Source organism: Lissotriton helveticus, chromosome 11 (assembly GCF_964261635.1).
Source record: "Lissotriton helveticus chromosome 11, aLisHel1.1, whole genome shotgun sequence".
Lineage (NCBI taxonomy): Eukaryota > Metazoa > Chordata > Amphibia > Caudata > Salamandridae > Lissotriton > Lissotriton helveticus.
The window spans coordinates 321,928,437-321,948,436 of record NC_136072.1 but is presented as its reverse complement, the minus strand read 5'-3'; the positions used below and the strand labels follow the sequence as shown (position 1 = coordinate 321,948,436).

The 20,000-nt window shown below is 46.0% G+C and overlaps 1 protein-coding gene across 1 annotated transcript in view; it reads left to right on the top strand.

Annotated features, from left to right (window-relative positions):
- SLC25A36 (solute carrier family 25 member 36) overlaps nucleotides 1-19,696 on the top strand; it is an 866,993-nt gene extending 847,297 nt beyond the window's left edge. The window contains exon 7 of the mRNA XM_078665634.1: nucleotides 17,495-19,696. Within this exon, the coding sequence (XP_078521760.1) occupies nucleotides 17,495-17,688 (194 nt within the window). The 3' untranslated portion in view covers nucleotides 17,689-19,696. The remainder of the gene's footprint in view (nucleotides 1-17,494) is intronic.
- Nucleotides 19,697-20,000: the final 304 nt, after the last annotated feature.

Sequence of the window (20,000 nt, the reverse complement as noted above, 5' to 3'; positions counted from 1 at the left end):
AGCGGCATGCAAAAGGGTTTGTTCTGATCGGGGCATCTTAAAATGGCGGGCGCGCACGACAAAAGTGTGGCATCAGGGGAAGAGGCAAGATGGCGCAGATAATGTTCACCAAAACGCACTAATTTTCCACAGTCCCTCCTTTAACATATTCAAGACATCTTGTTGGTTCATTTTCTACTCGGGTCTATTGTGGTGAGCATGAAAGAGAGAGCGGTAGGAAACCCAAGATAAAGAGTTGTAAACAATACACTTTGAGGTTACTAGTTTTTAGGAGGTGCACCTATTTGATGAACTTTGATAAATTGGTTCAGCAGGAAAGTCATAGGAATGAAATACAAAAACAGCGAGCAGCAAGTACATATCATAACGTAAACTGGCAGGTTAATACATATTTCGGATTCGGATTGGAGCAGGATCAATACAATGGTGGCTGGGAGAGAAATGAGGCGTAGAAAAAACGGTGGTTGAGGAGGTCAAACGTTCGAAGTTTACGAGTTCTCATTGTTCTTTGTGGTCTTTCGTTGGCGCTGTTGAGCACCGGCGGTGGAGCTACGAGTCCAGCTCTGGTCTAAGTTCTGCGTTGCAGGGCACGACCCTTTCCTCGCGTTTCTGGTCGGAAAAGGTCCTTTTCGCCCCGTGTCCTTTGAGGTGATTGTCAGAAAGTTCCGATGGAAGAAGAGCGCTCAAAACGGTCTATAGGGTAGGTCAGAGGAAAAAGAGGGGGATGGAGCAAGGCCAAATTAGGAACAAACTAGGGGAACGAGAGACTTCAAATAGGCGGGCGTGTGACGGAATTCAGAGAGCGGGGACTTGTCGACAGGCACTGGACGTCGAGCAGGGGCATCAGGTCGACCCTTTCTTTTCATGCTGTCGAAAACAGTGCCTCGTCCTGCAGCTCCTTTCAGTCGTGGTCTCGCCTTGGCCAATGTCGTAGGTGTCCCTTAGTCTGCAGTCAGGCCTCGTGCTCCCACATCCGGTCGTTTTCTCCTCCAACAGCAGTACCCTTAAACAAGTTTGAAAAGACAGTCTTTTAGAAAATTTTCGGATGAAGATAATCAAAAAGTCTATTTCTCTCCCAGCTCCAGGCAAAGAATGAAAATGTCCGTCATTTTTAACGTTCACAACTGGCATATGAATGACCGGTGGCGGACCTGCTGGATTTACTATGACTTTCCTTCATAATCATTTATTACAGGCATGACAGTTCATCTGATGGTAACCCACCTTCGGGAGATAAATCTGGCAAAGGTATGCCGTTCTCTAGAGTTTCACATTTACAAAAGGGTACAGTGAGTCGTCAACATGGTACTACACAGGTATTTCGCTGAGAGACGAACATGGCTAAACATTTCCTTTCTATCAGTGCATCCTGTTTTTCAGCTACTGCGAGGTTCATTTTGACGATTTCTTTACCTTGGTCTAGTCTGTTAACCTTGTAAAACATCATTCTGGGTCCTACGTAACCTTTTACAGCCCGGTTACTTAACTAGGAAGGACAGGGGATTTATGGGAAACAACCAGGGACATAGACAGGGGAGGCAACGGGGGTGATCGTTTTTCTGGTTTGGGTATTACGACGATTCGGGGAGGGGAGGGTCGCGTATTCTGAGGTCCTTGTTTTATACTATAGGAGCCGTTGACATGTAGTTCCCTTATTTCGGGCCAGATTAGGGAACCTCTGTCGTCTTACCTGTCCTTTCCCTTACGGCCCAACCTGGGTTCATTGACTTCTAGCGGAAAAGGAGAGGTAATGACGCGGCCTCAGGGTGATTGCATTAAAGACAAATGTTTGTGCAAATACTGACGGTATTTGAAGCCAATTAGGTGGTGTGCTAGGGGTGGCAATCTGCCAATTTCGGGGCTAACCACTCGGAAGAGTGGTAGTGAGAAAATAGAGAGAGAGTGAGAGAGAGAGAGAGAGAGAGAGAGAGAGAGAGAGAGAGAGAGAGAGAGAGAGGGAAAGAGAGAGAGAGAGAGAGAGAGAGAGTGCAACGGCAGGCTAAATAGTACACGTGCAACGGAGAGGGCGGCAGTGCGTTCGAGAAAGGCTATTTAGTGCATTACACAGTAAAGGGTATTCACGAGTCCACGTTAGCTTGTAATCATGCAGTTTGAGCATTAGACAGGGTAGAGGGGACGTGCTTTGGGAAAAGGAAAGAAGAAAAAGGAGGTACCATTTTGTCGCACTTTCTCGCATTCTCGGTCCTTTGACCAGTTGGGTCAACGCCTCAGCCACACACACACACACATTCCCTCACAGTTTCGCATCATACGTAACGCGGGTTCATTCGTCCGGTCTGGTTTAAGGGTGATCACTTTTTATCAGGTTGTGCTAATTTTTCGGGTTTGTTCGATACGTGAGTAGTTTTGCAGGCGTGCTTAGACACCACCCTGCGGCGCTAGTCCGTTTCGTGCACTTAGACATGGCAAGGTCTCAGATCTTCGCCACACCTTGGCTGTAATCTCTGATGTAACCTGCAGAGGGAGGAAAAAAGGGGGAGGGGGTGGGGGAGACAGCATTCGCGCGCATACAAATACATGGATTCATAAGTCCTTTACTTACCTCTAACTCGTCTTTCCTCCTTGGGGCAGGGTCCCCGGGGATATGGTTTTCGGAGTCGAGGGGGGGTAGTGTGTTCATGTAGGGCGTGTGCGGGGAAACATAAAAAGGAAACCAGAGGTGCCTAGTGCGAGGTATCTAGTCAAAGGATATATCTCACTATCGGGATCCTTAAACCTCTTTCAACGCCGTGGCGTTCTAAAGTTCTTCGGTTCTTGGGTCCCTGCTACTTTGGAACGTTGTACTTTACAGTATTTACATTATTTCATTTCACCCTCCTTTTACATTCCCTCATTTACACCATTCGTTTTACCCATCCTTGGAAGTCACGGTCTTCCTCTACGCGAGAGTTCATGAGTCAGTCGCGTACTTTTAAGACGGAGTGTCGTGTTGTCGATCCGATCCGTCCTCCAGGGCTGGGCAACCATCTTCCTTTAACCTTAAAGAGAGAGCAGAGTAGGGTGCACAGAAAAATAACTTTCCTACCCATCCCATATTTGTTTTAAAATAAAGCATGCAATACCCGTCCATAGTTTCAAAGACTTTATTTTGCAAATTCATTTCAGCATATGGATTAGGAGGGTGTGGTCGTATTTGGTCGGTCGTGGCAATGGCTAAAGTGCGTGCAGCGGGGGTGTCGTTTGCAACAGTAAAAACATCGGAAAGTTTCATTCATTCATTTGTGAGAGACTAAAACGTCTATTAATTGGCTGGGGGTTCGGGGGCATATATTTTCATAATTTAGAAACATAAGCATAACAGGTGTAATCAGATTTCCTATATACATACCGTACGCATGTATCGTAAATGAGGTTTACATCAGTTATAAAAATATAATACATTGTATATTCGTAATCAACGTTTGTAACGGGGATCTTTTCATACTGTTCGTCGAGTGAGCTCTCCTTGTCTTTTCTAGCCAAGTGTACAAAGGATCACAAAAATCTCAGAACATCAAGTTTATATTAGTGCGAAGGAACACCACGAGGTGTTCGTAAGTTCCGATTGATACCAGCGCCATTTTGGGCGGGGCCGGCACAGTCCGGAAGCAGCATCAGGGGGAAATGTTTCCATTACTGGCAGTTTGGACCAGAGTCCTTTTCGGCAGTTCTAGAATTCACGCTAACAGAAGGTGTGGCAATGTCATGTTTGTTTCGTTGGCGATCGAAGCAGCCGTCCCTTACCGGAAACCTGCAAAGGCCGAAGGCTCCGCCGGGGACCTTTGTATGATCTTCAAGGCTGCGGAGATGCTGCCGGAGATGGGGGCTCGTGCTCCATGGGACAAATGTTTGAGTTGTATGGCTGGCCGAAGTTACTCTAGTGGCCGGGGCCCGCCTTCCAGCGGATCCAGACGCCATTTTGAGGCCCTACAGGGGCCACCCTCGTCGAGTTTGCAAGAATGGAAGAGACCCTTCGGAGTGAAAGGAAGAGGTCCCTGTTTTGTGAGAGCGGGACGTTCAGCTGGGGTGCAGCTGTGATGCCCCCACCTGGGGGGGGGGGCGAGGGAGACTCGTTCACATCGTCTCCTTCTCCCGGTGCACTCCATGCCGCTCCTTTTCATCGCCCTGCATGAAGGCCTCTCCACATCCGGTGTTCCCTAAGTGTCACCATCGTACGTTCGGTGCTGCGCAAATACTGGGGTGCCACCATGGTGTGTCCGGTGCTGTGGAAGTATGGGCACCATCGCCTGACTGGGGGTGTTCGGCGTCGGACTGGGGGCTGGGAAACCTCCTACCGGTGGAGGTGGGAGAGGCTCGTCCGCGTCGCCTCTCCCTCCCAGCCCAACTTGGACAAATTGTTGTGGAGGTACGTGCAGGACATCCCGCCGTCCAGGACTGCTGCGGCTGTGACAGAAGAGAAAAGGAAGAGATGCCTCGCTCTCCTCTTGACATGTGGCGGGACTACCTTAGTCTTTCCAGGCCCGTTGCGGCCGGCCAAGGAGACATGTGGCGGGACTACCTGCAAATGCCCAGGCTGCGGGCTCCTGCCTCTCCTCCGGCTCCCCCATACGTTAAGATTTCCTGACCAAGAGTTGGCGGCGGGGCTCGCCTTATATGGGTTGCCGTTGGTTGGGCGTAGCCGTAACCCTGCCCTATTTTGGAAGGTTCCAGAATGGGGGGGGGGGGGCGAATGTTCTGTTTGACTTTCATTTTCTACAGTTTATCGTTATTGTTCCTTGTTTGTTGTGCTAAATTAAAAGTTCAAGTTTATTAATGTTCTACGGATTTTGTTTTATCATTTCTTTCTTTCCAGGTTGCTTTTATGCTAAGTTTCTGTTAACAGGGGTCGAGTAACACGGAAACACGTGTAGAGGGGTGACGCAGATTTGTACATTTACATACACACGAACTCAGACGGGGGGGGGCAGTACAAGTGCGACATACAAAGACCCAAGACAAATATAAAAACAGTTATCGGTCATAATTATCTCTTTCCGTCTGTAAGTTTTTAAACGAGGCTGGGTTCCCGTCTTGACATTGCCCGACCTAGGAGAACTTGATCATGCCGCTGAGATTTTCCTGGCGAAATCTGTGCCATCGGGCATAATCAAACGTGGTGGTTCTGTCTGGCCTGTCTATGTAAGTCGGGTTCTTCTCTGTCTCGCGCCTTTTCTCGTACTGTCGGTCTGTCGTTCCTGTCGGTCCTCTGCTCCTACTCACGCTCAGTAGAGTCGGGCATTGGGCTTTCCAGTGTCCGACATACCTACAAAAAGCGCATTGGTCTGACCCTAAGTCTGGTCGTCCTTGGTATAGTGTCGGGGGGTAAGTTGTGGGTAGCGGTGTCCTGGGGTTGTCCTGTCGGTATATTTCCCTACTTGGTTTATCCTCGTCTTTTCTCTGTCGTTTCGTAGCCTCTCTGCGCCACATACCGAGACTGTCGAGCATAATTGGCGTCGTCTTATTATTTCGAAGGGCTATTTCTAACGTTTCTATTTTATCAAGGTCAAAGGATCCTGCCAGTGGCCACTGTTTATCTTGGCTATCTTCGGTATACCTATGCCATAATTTATTATAAGCTATGGTGACTAACCCATAGTTTATGAACATGTCCTTATTAGGGGTGCCTTCTAGTGGAGCCATATGGTCCACCTCTAACACCCGGTCCGGGCTAAACAGGCTATTTATCAATGGGGAGAAGACAGACATGACGGCTCGTAACGAGGGACTAAAAAGTCAGCACTGCCTATCTTATCACTAGGTGCAAAGACTAGACAGAATATTTCTATTCTACGTTGTTTGCAGGCAGTGAATACCTCATGGATCCCAAAAAAACCAATAGACCAACAAAATAACAATGGGGAGAATGAGTAGGATCGCAAAGATCTGCGTTACCTACCCTTTTCACTATCTGCAAAAAGGATGGTCTCTTCCCTGCTTGCAGACAGAGAATCTCCAGGAAACAATAGTTTGTGAACAACAGTTCAGTTTCAAGCAATTATTGAGTGGGGGAGAAAAAGAATAAGCACGGCTGCTACCCTACTTATCCTCCACTGCTTGCAAAGGGAGAGAGAGCCTGTTGCTTCTCCGTTTGCAGACAGTGAATCTCTAAATAAAAATAAACAAGGCAATACTAGTATTTTGAACAATCAAACGATCAAAACAAATTTCGCAATTAGTCGTGGCAACACGACCTTACCCGGACCATGTGGACAGTTTCTTGTCTTCCGAATCCAGCGCCCGATCGTCCTCTTTTTCTCGTATTTCTCACGGCACTCCTGATGGTTCCCAGTCAGGACCGTAGATCACTCGAGAGAGGTCTGTTCGGAACTAGTGAAGTTCGGATGATCGGCTGCCAGACGAGGGTCTATTGGGCAAGAGCTCTCCCGATCGTTGCAGTCGTTCACTCTGTCGTCGGGACCTCTCCCACTGGATCCACGAGTCGCTGATGGGCCCCACGCTTGGGACGCCAATTGTAAAAACAGTTTCTGTCGGGTCGGGGACAACCGATATTTGCCCGGCGGTATTGCCTCTGTGACCCTCTAGTCAGTTAAATCAATGAAGAGGCAGGCGCTGGAGACTGGAAGGCAGGAAACAAGGGTTTTTATTCTCTCCGGAGGAGAACACAACGAAACGGACAGAAGGTATCGTTCTGAGGTGCTCTAACTTACGTTTGAGGCCTGGCCCCTTATATACAGTGTTTTATGGTTTTTATTGCAGTTTACATATATGTGACAAAGCTTTGATATACGGAAAGACATACCCGGAATCCCCCTTTGGGGCCCGTTCCCACACACATTTACAGTTGAAATCCCCACCCTAATCACAACAGGTGATGAGCATCGCGCAGCTGGATAATCCGCCGAGTCACGGGATGTGGGGAGTGTGATTGGGTCTCATGGGGTGGGGGCTTTGATCAACCCGGGGATTTCTTTGATGGGGGAAGCTTTCTATTGTACGGGGAGGGGCAAGGGTGGTATCGGCAGAGCTGGGTGTCGGCTTGGGAACGGGGAGGACAAAACGGGCACACGGGGAAAAAGGGGGTTTGCATCTAAGGGCCGGAGATCATGAAAGGAAAGCAGGGAGGTGTCGCGCTGGGAACAGGATGAGGGCCGGGGGCAGAACAGCGCCGAAGAGGGGTTTATGACTCAAGGCAGGTGCAAGCAGGGGGTGGTCAGCGTGCAGGCTTAGCGAAGGCAAAGGGCTATGTCAGGGGCTAGCGGCATGCAAAAGGGTTTGTTCTGATCGGGGCATCTTAAAATGGCGGGCGCGCACGACAAAAGTGTGGCATCAGGGGAAGAGGCAAGATGGCGCAGATAATGTTCACCAAAACGCACTAATTTTCCACAAACCCTGATTGACTGGAATGCAATAGGCTGCACTGCTTTAGGTTTTCATATAGTTGCATATTGACCAATTTCTTCAGCATTTAGGCAAAGGCCCCACTGCCAGGCAGGCTGTCCTCCGTCAAAGACCAGCAGAGATGCGCCACAAGCCAATAAATAACACTTGAAAATAAGTTACCTCACCCATTTCAAGCAGAGTCCCTTCTCTCCAGGAGTCACACAAAGGAACTTGTAATATTCCTTAGAATGTCCATTTCCAAAAACATCCATAATTATCTATAAATAAATATGTCATTTCAAATACTGATTAAGTATTGTTCGGAGTCTGAGAAGGAGCATTCAAGAGGAATGTTCGAGAACACTGAGAATGGGCATTATGTTTGTTAGATGCTCTTTAATTGTATTTTACTCTATGGTTTCCAGGTACTGCTGAGGTAGTAGCATGAGAGAGAATATTCCCCAAAGCTAGCTGCTTCCAATCTTGACATAAAACCTCATGGTCTCTTGGCGAAAAATGCAGAGCTTGCAAAGATAGCGATGCAGTTGTCAGTAGGAAGTCTGTAGGTCAGTCTCTGCCTGGCTCCTAGAAAAATGCTTTTTTTCTCCCTATTGTCAGGGAGGAAAATGTATCTTCAGTAAACACATTTTCCAGTACGATGGAAAGAGCGACAGGGTTCGAGAATAGACTTGATTTCTTTGCCTCCCTCCCTCCAAATTTACACAAGTTGGACTATAAATGTATGCTTGGTCTTGGCATGGAGGCTCCTGAGCGTAACCTGATGATGACTAGAAGTAATGCTGCCACAACGTGACCATTAATTTGTCTTTGCATAAAAAGGCATCTAGAAGTCTTCAGATTTTCAAGAATGAGGTCCATTGGGAAGTTATTTACTTACTGTTTGATGGAAAGAACTTCTTTGATCTCGCAATTAACGATTGTCTTCAGTCATTGCCAAATCTGAGTTCCATCAAAGTTGAAGTCTCTAGATATTAGTCTTTCAAGCCATCCAATGCGTTCAAGGCACCTTTCACCACAAACCTCTGGCCTCATTTTCCTGGTTCCATTGCCCACACTTCAGAAGGTGATTCCTCAGGGGAAGCTAAAAGCATAGGTCTCAAAATAAAGGAACTGATGTTTCATCTGGCATATGTCAAACATGTTGGGGTGCATTACCTGTGAGGATTGTATGGTATGCACCCCCTTGGTTTGAGGCTGCATAGGGTCCTGATGCTGGAAAATGTTCTTTACAAAATTAAAAATGTTTTATTCAACTGACACTTCTGTGTAGGTCTGATTTACCAAACGGAACAGTCCTTAATCCACACAATATGTCATGTTTTTTGACTTGTTCTCCTTTCACTGAGAAAGCTTTTAATCCTGAACTTGGAGACGTTGTTAGACCGGACAGCCTTAGAGTGGTCTTGCCCCCAACTTTTCGCCTGCCTCCCTCCAATTTTCTGACCTCGCTTTTGCTGGTATTAGGGCTCTGTGCTCTTTACCACTGCAAACCAGTGCTAAGGTGTGTGTACTCTCTCCCCTTAACATGGTAATATTGGTTTGTCCCCAGTTGGCATGTTTTATTTACGTATAAGTCCCTAGTTTAGTGGTGCCTCCTGTACCCAGGGCCTGTAAATTAAATGCTACCAGTGGGCATGCAGCACTAATTGTGCCACCTACCTAAGTAGCCCTTTAACGATGTCCAGGCCTGTCATTGAAAAGCCTTTATGTGGGAAAGTAGGATCTGCTTTTATGGTTACCCAGCTTTTTGTTTGATGTAATATTGTTTCTGTCTAGTCTTACTGGGATCCTGCTAATCAGGACCCCAGTCGCTGTGCTTTCTCCCCTAAATTTGTTTGGTAAGTACTTGGGTACATCCCAGATTGGACACTGGTGTACACTTACCAGTCCCTTGTATATGATACTAAGATACCCAGGACATAGGTACACCAGGGGTCCCCCATGGGCTGAAGCATGTATTATGCCACCCATGAGAAACCATTCAATTTGTAACTACAGGCCTGCCATTGCAGTCTGTGTAAGCTGGTGCTAGCACCACTTACAAAAGATATAGGTTTCCCTATATCTAAGGTCAGTGCACTTAAAACCTATGTACCCCTAATGTAGGCCTTTTCAATCCTGAAGGTAGGGGCTTGGTTCTAAGTGTGAGGGTGCCTCTGCATGAGCAAGATACCCCTAGAGCCTACGGAGTCCTTTCTTCCGGGTTGTAAATGAGACAGCCATATAGTATATAGAGGGGCACCGCGTCATTACACAATTAGTCTCTCGAAACTGGTTGCTACGTACCCTATCGTGTTTGGTATCAAACATGTTGGAATCATACCCCCACATCGTAAACGGTGTGGGAGGTATGATTCCCTGCACTGTAAAGCTCCTCTGGGAGGCCCTTTGTGCTCCCAGTACCAGTCTTCTAGACCCGGACAGCTCAACATGGCTGCTGTTGACCAGAGATACAATTCTGCCCTACTGCTGCTGAGCCAAAAGAAGGCAGAAAGATAGATATCCTGTCATAGGGAAGTGTGGTGACCACCCCGCAGACAGGGTGTAGTGTATTGGAGCAGGGAGGGTAGGCGTGCTAGAACAACTCAGTCTGCTTGAAGGGCACCCTTGGTGTCTAAGCTTGCATAGTCAAGTTAAAACCTGCTCAGCGAGCCATTGGCTCCCACTCTGGCGCGAAACTGGACAAAGGACATGGGATTATCCTTTCCACTGTCTGACCCCTCCCCTGGGAGGGAAAGCTGAATCGTCCCAACCCTTTCCTTAGGGTACTTAAGTACTTACCTGAGGCTGGGTCCCTAGATTCGTCGTGGGACAATATTAATTTCAGACACCAAGTCAACCATCTGGGCACTCTGGACTTCACTCTGGGCATCAAGGCTGCAACTGGGAAGACTCCTGCTGCTCCTGATCTTGTCGCCCTGCTCGTCTGCTTTAACATCCAAGTCTGTGCACCATACGGGAACCTTCCAAGGCCTGTGGGCGTCCAAGACACCTGAAGGAATCTCACTTAAAGTAAAGGAGTCACTTTTCTGCATCTGCAGGCACCGCAACTAATCTGACCGGTCTGCTGATCCTGGGCTACCACGGACTACGAAAGGCTCAGCAAGGCAGGTGGTGGTTCTTCAGATCTCTCGAGGCCTGCCCGCTCCTCTCACCAACCACTATCTTAGTATATGGTTTGGTCTCCCTCTGGTGACCACTGTGTATTACGTGCTACTTACCTGTTTCTATTGAAACGTATTGTGTGCATTGGGTATATCTCCAGGTAGGAAATATCTGTATATTCTAGTGAGTATCTTATAATAAATACATATTTTTTATAAATACACTGTGTGGTTCTTTTATACTGGACAGGTCTGTACAGAGGCACGGCCAGACGGGTGCCCTGTCCAAAGGGGGAGTGGACTAGTTAACATACATAGGCTTAGCTGATCTCTGGAGGAACACCCATGCACACACCCGAGACTACACGTATTATTCATTTGCACATAAAACATACGCCAGGCTAGACTACTTCCTGGGCTCACGTGAATTCGCCTCAGGGGACAAGAAGTTACTATTGAACCTCAATCCCTTTCAGATCATGCGGCTGTAGTAGCTACACTAGACATACCTAAGCACAGCCCCAACTACAGGACATGGCGACTGCGAGACAGTTCCCTGCACAGACTTGAGAAAGTAGCCCAAATCACTAGAGCCATTGATAATTACCTCGTCATCCACGACATTCCAGAGATGGCCTTCTCCACCATATGGGACGCCTTGAAGCCAGTAGTCAGGGGAGAATTTATCAATTTGTCGTTGGCCGAAAACAAAGCGCAGGGACAAGAGAGAGCCTCTCCCTCCAAGTGGCGGAACTCAAGCGCATTCATAAATGGACTGGGGCCCTTAGAGTATGGAGGCAGTTAGAAGCCGCCAGAACACAAGTAGCTAGAATCAACACAGGGCTGAATATGCTGCACAACGCCTAAAACGACGTTACTATGTCAGAGGAGATGGAGGTGTATGCCTCCTGGCCAATAGGCTGAGGATTCAATGGCAGGAGCACCAGGTCCTGGAAGTGCTCGACTCCGGGGGCCAGGTAAAGACTGAAGATACTCACCTAGAAACATTCCGGAATTACTACCAAAAGCTATATGTGGCACAAAACCTCCCTTCGGAGATTATAGCTGCACACACATCCACCCTAACTTCAGACCAGAGGGACAGTCTGGACACCCCTATTAGAATTGTGGAGGTTGTCTCTTGCATTGCCCACCTAAAGCTCTTCAAATCCCCGGGCCCGGATGGTTACCCAGCCATCTTTTACAAAACCTTCTGCCAAACCTTGGCACCCCTCCTTACTCAACTCTTTAAAGCACTAGGGAATTCAACAACCCTCCCCCTTCCATGAAGATGACTTCCATTGCAGTGATTCCCAAACTGGGGAAGGATAAAACTCTGTTCTTCGTATAGACCTATCTCCCTTTTAAACATCGACTTTAAAATCTTTACAGGAATCCTAGCAGCTCGTCTCAATCCCCTAATGCCGGACCTCATTGACCTGGACCAAGCAGGTTTCATCCCACATCACCTATGTAGTGATGACACATGCAGGGTCTTCAACGTCCTAGACAAAGCGAAGACACAACCAAGAACGGATGCTCCTTTCGGACGACGCTGAAAAATCATTTGACAGAGTACACTGAGAAAGCACTTGACCATGAAACTTGAAATGCTCAAAGGTGACTTTGAGGTTTGGCTTGGCAGTTCAGGCTGGACTGTTCCCACAATAACAGGGTCAAGACTGATTTGCATATGGCGGGGTCCAAAAGTGGGTGGTGCGGTGAGCAAAAGAATGATGGATTAAACCTAGATCCTTGTGACTAGGGGTGAATGTTTGCATTGTCCAGCATTCTGTCCATCAATTGTTTCTTTTGCATATGTCGCTCTAAGTAGGAAGGGTATGCCCAGACATGGGCCCCGTGCTCACTACACCACTAGATTCAAGCTAGCCTGGCTGATGAAGGATGATGCCCTGAAACCGGTCCCAGTATACTTGTTCCCGGTTCAAGGAGGACCTGGCTTGGCATTTCGGGCTGGACTGTTCCCGAAAGGAACAGGGTCAAGACTGATTTGCATATGGCTGGGACAAAACTGGGATGGTGAGCAAAAGAATGATGGATTTAACCTAGATCCTTGTGACTGGGAGTAAATGTTTGCATTGTCCAGCATTCCGTCCATCAATTGTTTCTTTTGCAAAAGTAGTAGTGGAGGCACAGGGTCCTTTAACCCCTTCCACCCTGATGACGAGCTCATCTCGTCATGAGGTACAACTCTCGTACGCTCATGACGAGCTGAGCTCGTCATGAACCGCGGGATTCCGCGATTCTCAGCGCACAGCGGGAAAACGCGCCACGCGCATGCGGTTAAGATGATCAACTCCGCTTCTGAAATGTGTTACAAGAGATATTTTCCTTCAGTATTCGGAAGTAATTCCTTGTGTCAGCAGCAATCCTTCAAGTCGTGCGATATGTGTCAGGCCAGCTTGACTTTGACGTGGGTTCTGTGTTGGTGCTCGTCGCCAAATTGTACAGAAAGATTAGATGTACAATAATGCGTGAAGAACTTCTTTATTAGAATAACCAACACAGACTCCGCTGAGGCTCGGAGCACAGGAGAACACAACAGCTCCGTCGGTCACCAGCTGTCAACTGTCAATATTCTAGAACTGACAGCTGGCGACAGGGGAGATGATAGCCAGGGTGTCCGTGGGTGGACATAAGTATACAGATCGCAACAGTGGCTGTGTTTTAGATACTTCAGGAAGCTGCAGCAGTTCTACGGTCTCCACTCAAAGCAGCTCAGTAGCAGCTGCAGGAGTCTGCCAAAGTGCATGAGCTGTGCCGACATCCAAAGGGCAGTTTGTCAGATCTGCAGTCTCACGGCAGGCCCAGTGTACTTGTCAACATTTGTAATGAGAGGTGACCACTGTTCAGTGCTGTGGACTGGCCGATCGCAGGCTGATTCTCGCCCTTCACATATCTTCCCTGTTCATCGCCAGTCAATAGAGTAGCTAGGGATGGTCACCATACCTTGTTCGGGTCTAGAGGTTTCTTCGGTTCTATGAAGTGTTTTTTCTAGAAGATAAAGGCCTGCTATAGAGCAGAGTGATTCTGTCTTTTGGCTGACTCCATTCATGTCACCGTGCAGAGACTTCTAAACAGTCAGAGAGCAATAGCAACATGCACCGATAAACTATTAGCCTAATTAGGCATGCTTTGAGAACCATACACCTGCCCAAAAGGCATAAGGTGGTGGGATTTTAGTATTCAGTGGTATTAATTCTAACCGATTGGCGGTGGATCTGCGTCCCAAAGAAAAAGTATTCCAAGAGACAGCCAAGAAAACGCACAACCTCCTGTACATGACTTATAAATAGTTGGAATTGTAACGAGCTAGGGAATCATATCTGAGAATCCTGACTGGAGTCTAGAAATAATTCCCTCTGTAATTTGAAAGGCTTGAAGCCATAGATGGATTCATGGACAGGGCAGAGAGATCTAAACAAGAGCTATTGCTACACCGAAAGCTAGCGAAGAGATGGGAAACATGTCTATGCTCTGTTTAAGTCAAAAAAGGAGTCTGGCAGCAATATTTCTGTACAATTTGCAACCAGTGAAGAAAAAGCTACGTAAAAAGGCCCAATAAAGGGCATTGCAGTGCAGTAACTCTAGTCAAGACAATATGGGATTTTGAACAACCAAACAATGGCATTCAGGCAGAAGAAAAGGAAGAATTTTGTGAAGGGTCTTGAGATTACGAAAATGGCCACTTTGTTGACATGAGGAACAAAGATAAAATAGGTATCAAGGGTACGGCTAAATGAGCTGGGTAGAGCGGAGAGGGAAGGGGCTCCAGGTCGAGAGGGTGACATCCATATGGAGGGGGGACCTCCAGAAATGGGAACCTCCATTTTATCAGAGTTGAGTATGAGAGAATGGGTGATCATCATCTCTGCTATTTTCCATCAGGTAGGTAAGGAACTGCGCAGGCTCATTAGGACGGGACCTGTCGATATATAGAAGCATCTTGGTGTCATCTGCATAGGCTTAGAAATTGAGGCCTGAAAAGTACTTGGTATACTGTGGGAACAGATTATCTAACGAGAATTTAACACAGTAAATACTCAAATTAGTCACCAGTATATTTGTCTATTTATCACCAGTCATGATTTATTCATTAACTTGGGGACAACCTCACCCCTTACTCTCGGTAGACATACCTGGGAAGAACATAGAAATTGACACATTACCATACATAACAACACAATAGTAACAAAAATCATAAACAAAAGCACTTAATCGCCTTCTTAGACAATACAAACAAATACATAAAATTAAACAAGGAAACATTGACAACTTCAAAACTTCTCTTCAGTCTTCCAGTTGCTTTAAACTTGTGTGGCGGTCTCCAAAATTGGTCCATGGAAGACATGGCTTGGCAGTTCGGGCTGGACTGTTCCCATGAGGCACAGGGTCAGGCTGATTTGCATATAGCCATGTCTGAAATGGGGTGGCTGAGTGGGCTAAAGAATGGTGATGGATTAAACCCAGATCAGTTGACTGGGGGTGAGTGTTTGATTTGCTCAAACGCTCCCTCCATCATCCCCTTTTGTATCGCTTTGTTCGCCCTAAGTGTGGCAGGGTATGCTCAGACGTGAGTCCCTTGCTCACTTGGCCACTGGATTCAAGATAGCCTGGCTGATGAGGATTATGAATCCGAAACCGGTCCCAGGATGCTTGTTTCCGGTCCATGGAAGACATGGCTTGGCAGTTCGGGCTGGACTGTTCCCATGAGGCACAGGGTCAGACTGATTTGCATATAGCCATGTCTGAAATGGGGTGGCTGAGTGGGCTAAAGAATGGTGATGGATTAAACCCAGATCAGTTGACTGGGGGTGAGTGTTTGATTTGCTCAAACGCTCCGTCCATCATCCCCTTTTGTATCGCTTTGTTCGCCCTAAGTGTGGCAGGGTATGCTCAGACGTGAGTCCCTTGCTCACTTGGCCACTGGATTCGAGATAGCCTGGCTGATGAGGATTATGAATCCGAAACCGGTCCTAGGATGCTTGTTTCCGGTCCATGGAAGACATGGCTTGGCAGTTCGGGCTGGACTGTTCCCATGAGGCTCAGGGTCAGACTGATTTGCATATAGCCATGTCTGAAATGGGGTGGCTGAGTGGGCTAAAGAATGGTGATGGATTAAACCCAGATCAGTTGACTGGGGGTGAGTGTTTGATTTGCTCAAACGCTCCGTCCATCATCCCCTTTTGTATCGCTTTGTTCGCCCTAAGTGTGGCAGGGTATGCTCAGACGTGAGTCCCTTGCTCACTTGGCCACTGGATTCGAGATAGCCTGGCTGATGAGGATTATGAATCCGAAACCGGTCCCAGGATGCTTGTTTCCGGTCCATGGAAGACATGGCTTGGCAGTTCGGGCTGGACTGTTCCCATGAGGCACAGGGTCAGACTGATTTGCATATAGCCATGTCTGAAATGGGGTGGCTGAGTGGGCTAAAGAATGGTGATGGATTAAACCCAGATCAGTTGACTGGGGGTGAGTGTTTGATTTGCTCAAACGCTCCGTCCATCATCCCCTTTTGTATCGCTTTGGTCTCCAAAATTGAGCACCCAATCCACAGTAGGAGGTAGGTTTTACGGGAGATAACACATTGAGGACAGACGTGGTGTGTGTCCCAAATCATACTTTAGGGTATTTCACTCTGGAGGGCTCCTCCAAAGGAGATTATCAACGCACTTTCAACTGTGGGCCTCTTCAGGGAAATGGAAGAGAAGAAATACCTATTGAAATGATATTTACAAGCTATGGTCATATTTAGGGAGCAAACATACCTATGGGGCACCCAGACAATCACAACCAAGTATAAGTACCAGTAAACTATGATGTGCAAAACCAAATGTGCCATTTAACAGGAGATTTTTCCATCCAAAAAACAAACGCAGGGTGAGGACATTCAAAATCCTAGGCGCGCAGCATCTGTTGTCTTCTGTGCCAGCAGCCTACATAATAGGGGCCAGGATGAAAAGGCGGGCAACGTTGCCCTGATGGTGTGTGTCCACCACGGTGAATGTTAAGCAGGGTCAGGGCTCAACCGGGTCGAGAACTAAGACGGGCCAAATCCTATAGGTCAATGGCGTCAATATTCCTCGCTTACAGTGGGTGCGAGGTGGGGCTTCACTGGTTTCAAGCAGGTAATCAAACTTAGGAAGTACGACGGGGAGTATAACGATTAGGGCTCTGTACATGACCCACCTAAAGTCAGGAAATAGAACCCATGTTGTCAAGCTCAAACGGGGGTGGGGGTTGGGGTGGAAGTCCAACAAACGATGCGTACGCACACAAAGTTGCATATCACTTACTAGTGGGATAAAGTGTGGAGTGCTTCTGGCCAGTCGGCATCCACTGAGTCGGCTGTAACGACTGAGTTCATGGTAGGAGCCAGTGGTCAGGCCTATTTACAAGAGGGTGTGTGAAGTGTATCCCTAGATTCGGGTGAACATCGGTTGGCAATTTTAGAGTGTACAAGCATGCAAGGCAGCATCAATTGAGTAGAAGTAGAATGAGCAAGCTTGGTGGCTACTGTCTAAAGATGCTATTTGGAAGAAGGATCTAAAAGAGTTCCAGATTTAATGGTCATAAGGCAATGTTCACTTAGCAAAACGGTCATTTAAAATACTTTACAGAGGAATTTGCTTTGGCGTAAGTGACATGTCATGCCAGATGTGAATGAGTTTCACGCAACACCAAAATCAAATGCAATCTGTCTTCTTCTGAAAATTTGTAGTTTCTGGATCATGTTATGCAGTTTTGCTTTTAATTCTTGTAATAAATCACAGTACATTTGACGTATTGATTCACAGAAACAAATAATATTTTGATCAGAAATGCTGCACAGAATGACAGGTCACCAACCAAATGGGACAAAGGACAGCAAAACAGAATTGGCGGGTTACATAAACTAAAATGGTTGAATATTATTTGAGTTTGGAATGTAGTAGTGTGACGAAAATGGCAAGGACAAACATTAAGGAATCATAACTTTCAATGTCTTTCTGTTTTTTGTTATACAGAGGTCGTACGGACGCGGCTACGGGAGGAAGGAACAAAATACAGAGCTTTCTTCCAGACCTTGTCATTGGTTGTCAAGGAAGAAGGATATGCATCCCTGTACCGCGGCCTAACCACTCACCTTTTCAGGCAGATTCCAAACACTGCGATAATGATGTCAACCTATGAACTGGTAGTGTACTTGCTTAATGGATAGCCAACTACTACTTCTGGTTGCTGCGCACACGAGGCCAAAGGTTTGCAGAAGATGCCAACGCATATTGGGTGACTGAAACTTAATCGGAAATCTAAAATCGAGAAGTAGTACAGTAATCTGTCGTGCAGTATTGAGGTCTCTTCTTTTCACCTCAGATTTGTCTGAGAAATGAACTCCATACCTTTACCTACCTGTTATTTCAGAACTGCTGTTTCATCTCGCCTGACATGGAGGGAGGGCTTCCATTATTACAGTCTTGAAAGAGCCCAGAATTTCGAGTTTGTAGAAGCAACAGTTGAACTTTACATTACACTTACTTTTCTAAGGAAATATTTATCATGAATGGACTTATTGGTAAGATAAATCTCGATGTATAGTAAATATTTCGTAATGTACATTGCGTTGAGAGATTTTGCTGGAGGGGGGAAGTTGCATGCTGGCCTGTCCAGGCTTTTGGAAGGAATTATCATAAGAGAGGTGTAGAAGAAGGTTTAAATTAAGTGAGAATTGTAGTGATGGAGCTGTCTGTAAAGACTGAACAAAAGATTGTTTTTCCTCACATCGGAAAACATAAATGTTGGTTAATATTGAGTTTCCTAGTGATCTAAACCTATAAAATATCTTAAGGATAATGGCATGAAGCTGCTTCAAAGAGTAACTTATAACTTCATATTTTCTTGTGCGCAGAATGCGAGAGGCCCTTCATTGGCCTCTAGCATAAGGCTCAGGTAGCACTATGTATCTTTAGCACTTCGAAGTTTGCCAGTTACATTTTTTTTCTTCGCAACAGTCGTTAATAAAACGAAGTTGAGCATTAGGATTTCATAATATTTTGCCCTCAGATCCTGAATTTCGACTAAATAAATGCAGCCATTGAATCAAAAATAAGAGCTGTAAGGTAAACTCGTTAAACAGCTAGGGTACAGTAAAGACCAGGTCTACATTGAAATGACAGTATGCACAAAATACCGATATATTGTGCAGCCAAGTAAAAAAGGAGATTGTCCAGGAAGACAGTCACAGCACTGCCCATAGTATTTGGTTTTTCCTTCAACAATGTTAATAGTAATTGACTCGAACAGGCTCCTATTTGTCCTCCATATTACTTCATGTGATAGAACCCTTTTTGTGATTATTGAAAAATATAAAAATGGTGCGCACAAATTGGGTCACCGCTAAAATAGAGTTAAGTAAACAGAAAACAATAGAGCAAGGACAGAATAAAAACTCACTGTTAAAGCAACATCGGTGTCATTAGTTTGTTTGTGTTTAGTTCGTGGCTGAAAATGTTGCGAACTGAGTTTACTTAATTGCTTCTGCACGAGTGCTCGAAAATGATTTCAATTGTAACATATCATCACCATTCCTTTTACTATGTTAAATATCTTGAATTTGCAGTTGGTTGTCTTGCTACATCTTTCCTGTCGCCTCATCAGTGAGTGTTCTCCGATACCAAAAATACTCCAGTTCCGGGAATATATAGCTGAATCTTTGTTAGACAAATGCAATACATGAATAGTACACTATTTTGCGTTGTAGCGAGTTGTCTTAGCAAATGTGCAAACAACTGGGAAACTCTCCTGCGTGTTTAAATTAAGATTTAGTGCACTCAAAAATCTATTTGATCAAACTCCTTTGAAATGGAAAGTGTCTGAACCACAGTCATTGAGTCAAGGGCACTGCTTTGTGATCAGAACTACTTAGGCACAAATACTACTACCATTAGAAATTCTTGAGTTGACTTGTATTCACCTGTTTATGTAACTATTAACAGCCAACAATCATGTTGCTGTGGCGTTTGTGATCATCAAACTAACATTAACAAGAAGTCTTTATTCTTCATGTATTAACAGTATTGATGTATTTTAAGATGTACAAAACTGTTGCCTGCCTCTTTCCCTACCTACTTTAATGTTTATACATTGTATATATTTTTCCGGACATATGAAATACCTGTATATAATCAGTGAGAGTGTGCGTTCTAAGCCTATAAACATTGTTAATGTCATTACTAGCTTGTCTTGTTTATTTCACACTAGTAGTAAGACTATGGCAGGCAATTCCATTTCTGGCCTGCAAGTGGCGGCTAATCACATTACATTACATTACATTACGCCATACCGTACATTTCAGTAACATCCGGTTTGATCTAATAAATATTTGACTACTGTTTATACATTAGATATACATTAGACAAGTTACCCCCAATTGACTCAAGTTACCCCCAATTGACTACATCACGGGGTTATTGCGTGTCGCCTCAGAGTTCCATGCCCTTATAAAAGCTGTCAGCCTTCAGCCCTTGCCTGCTT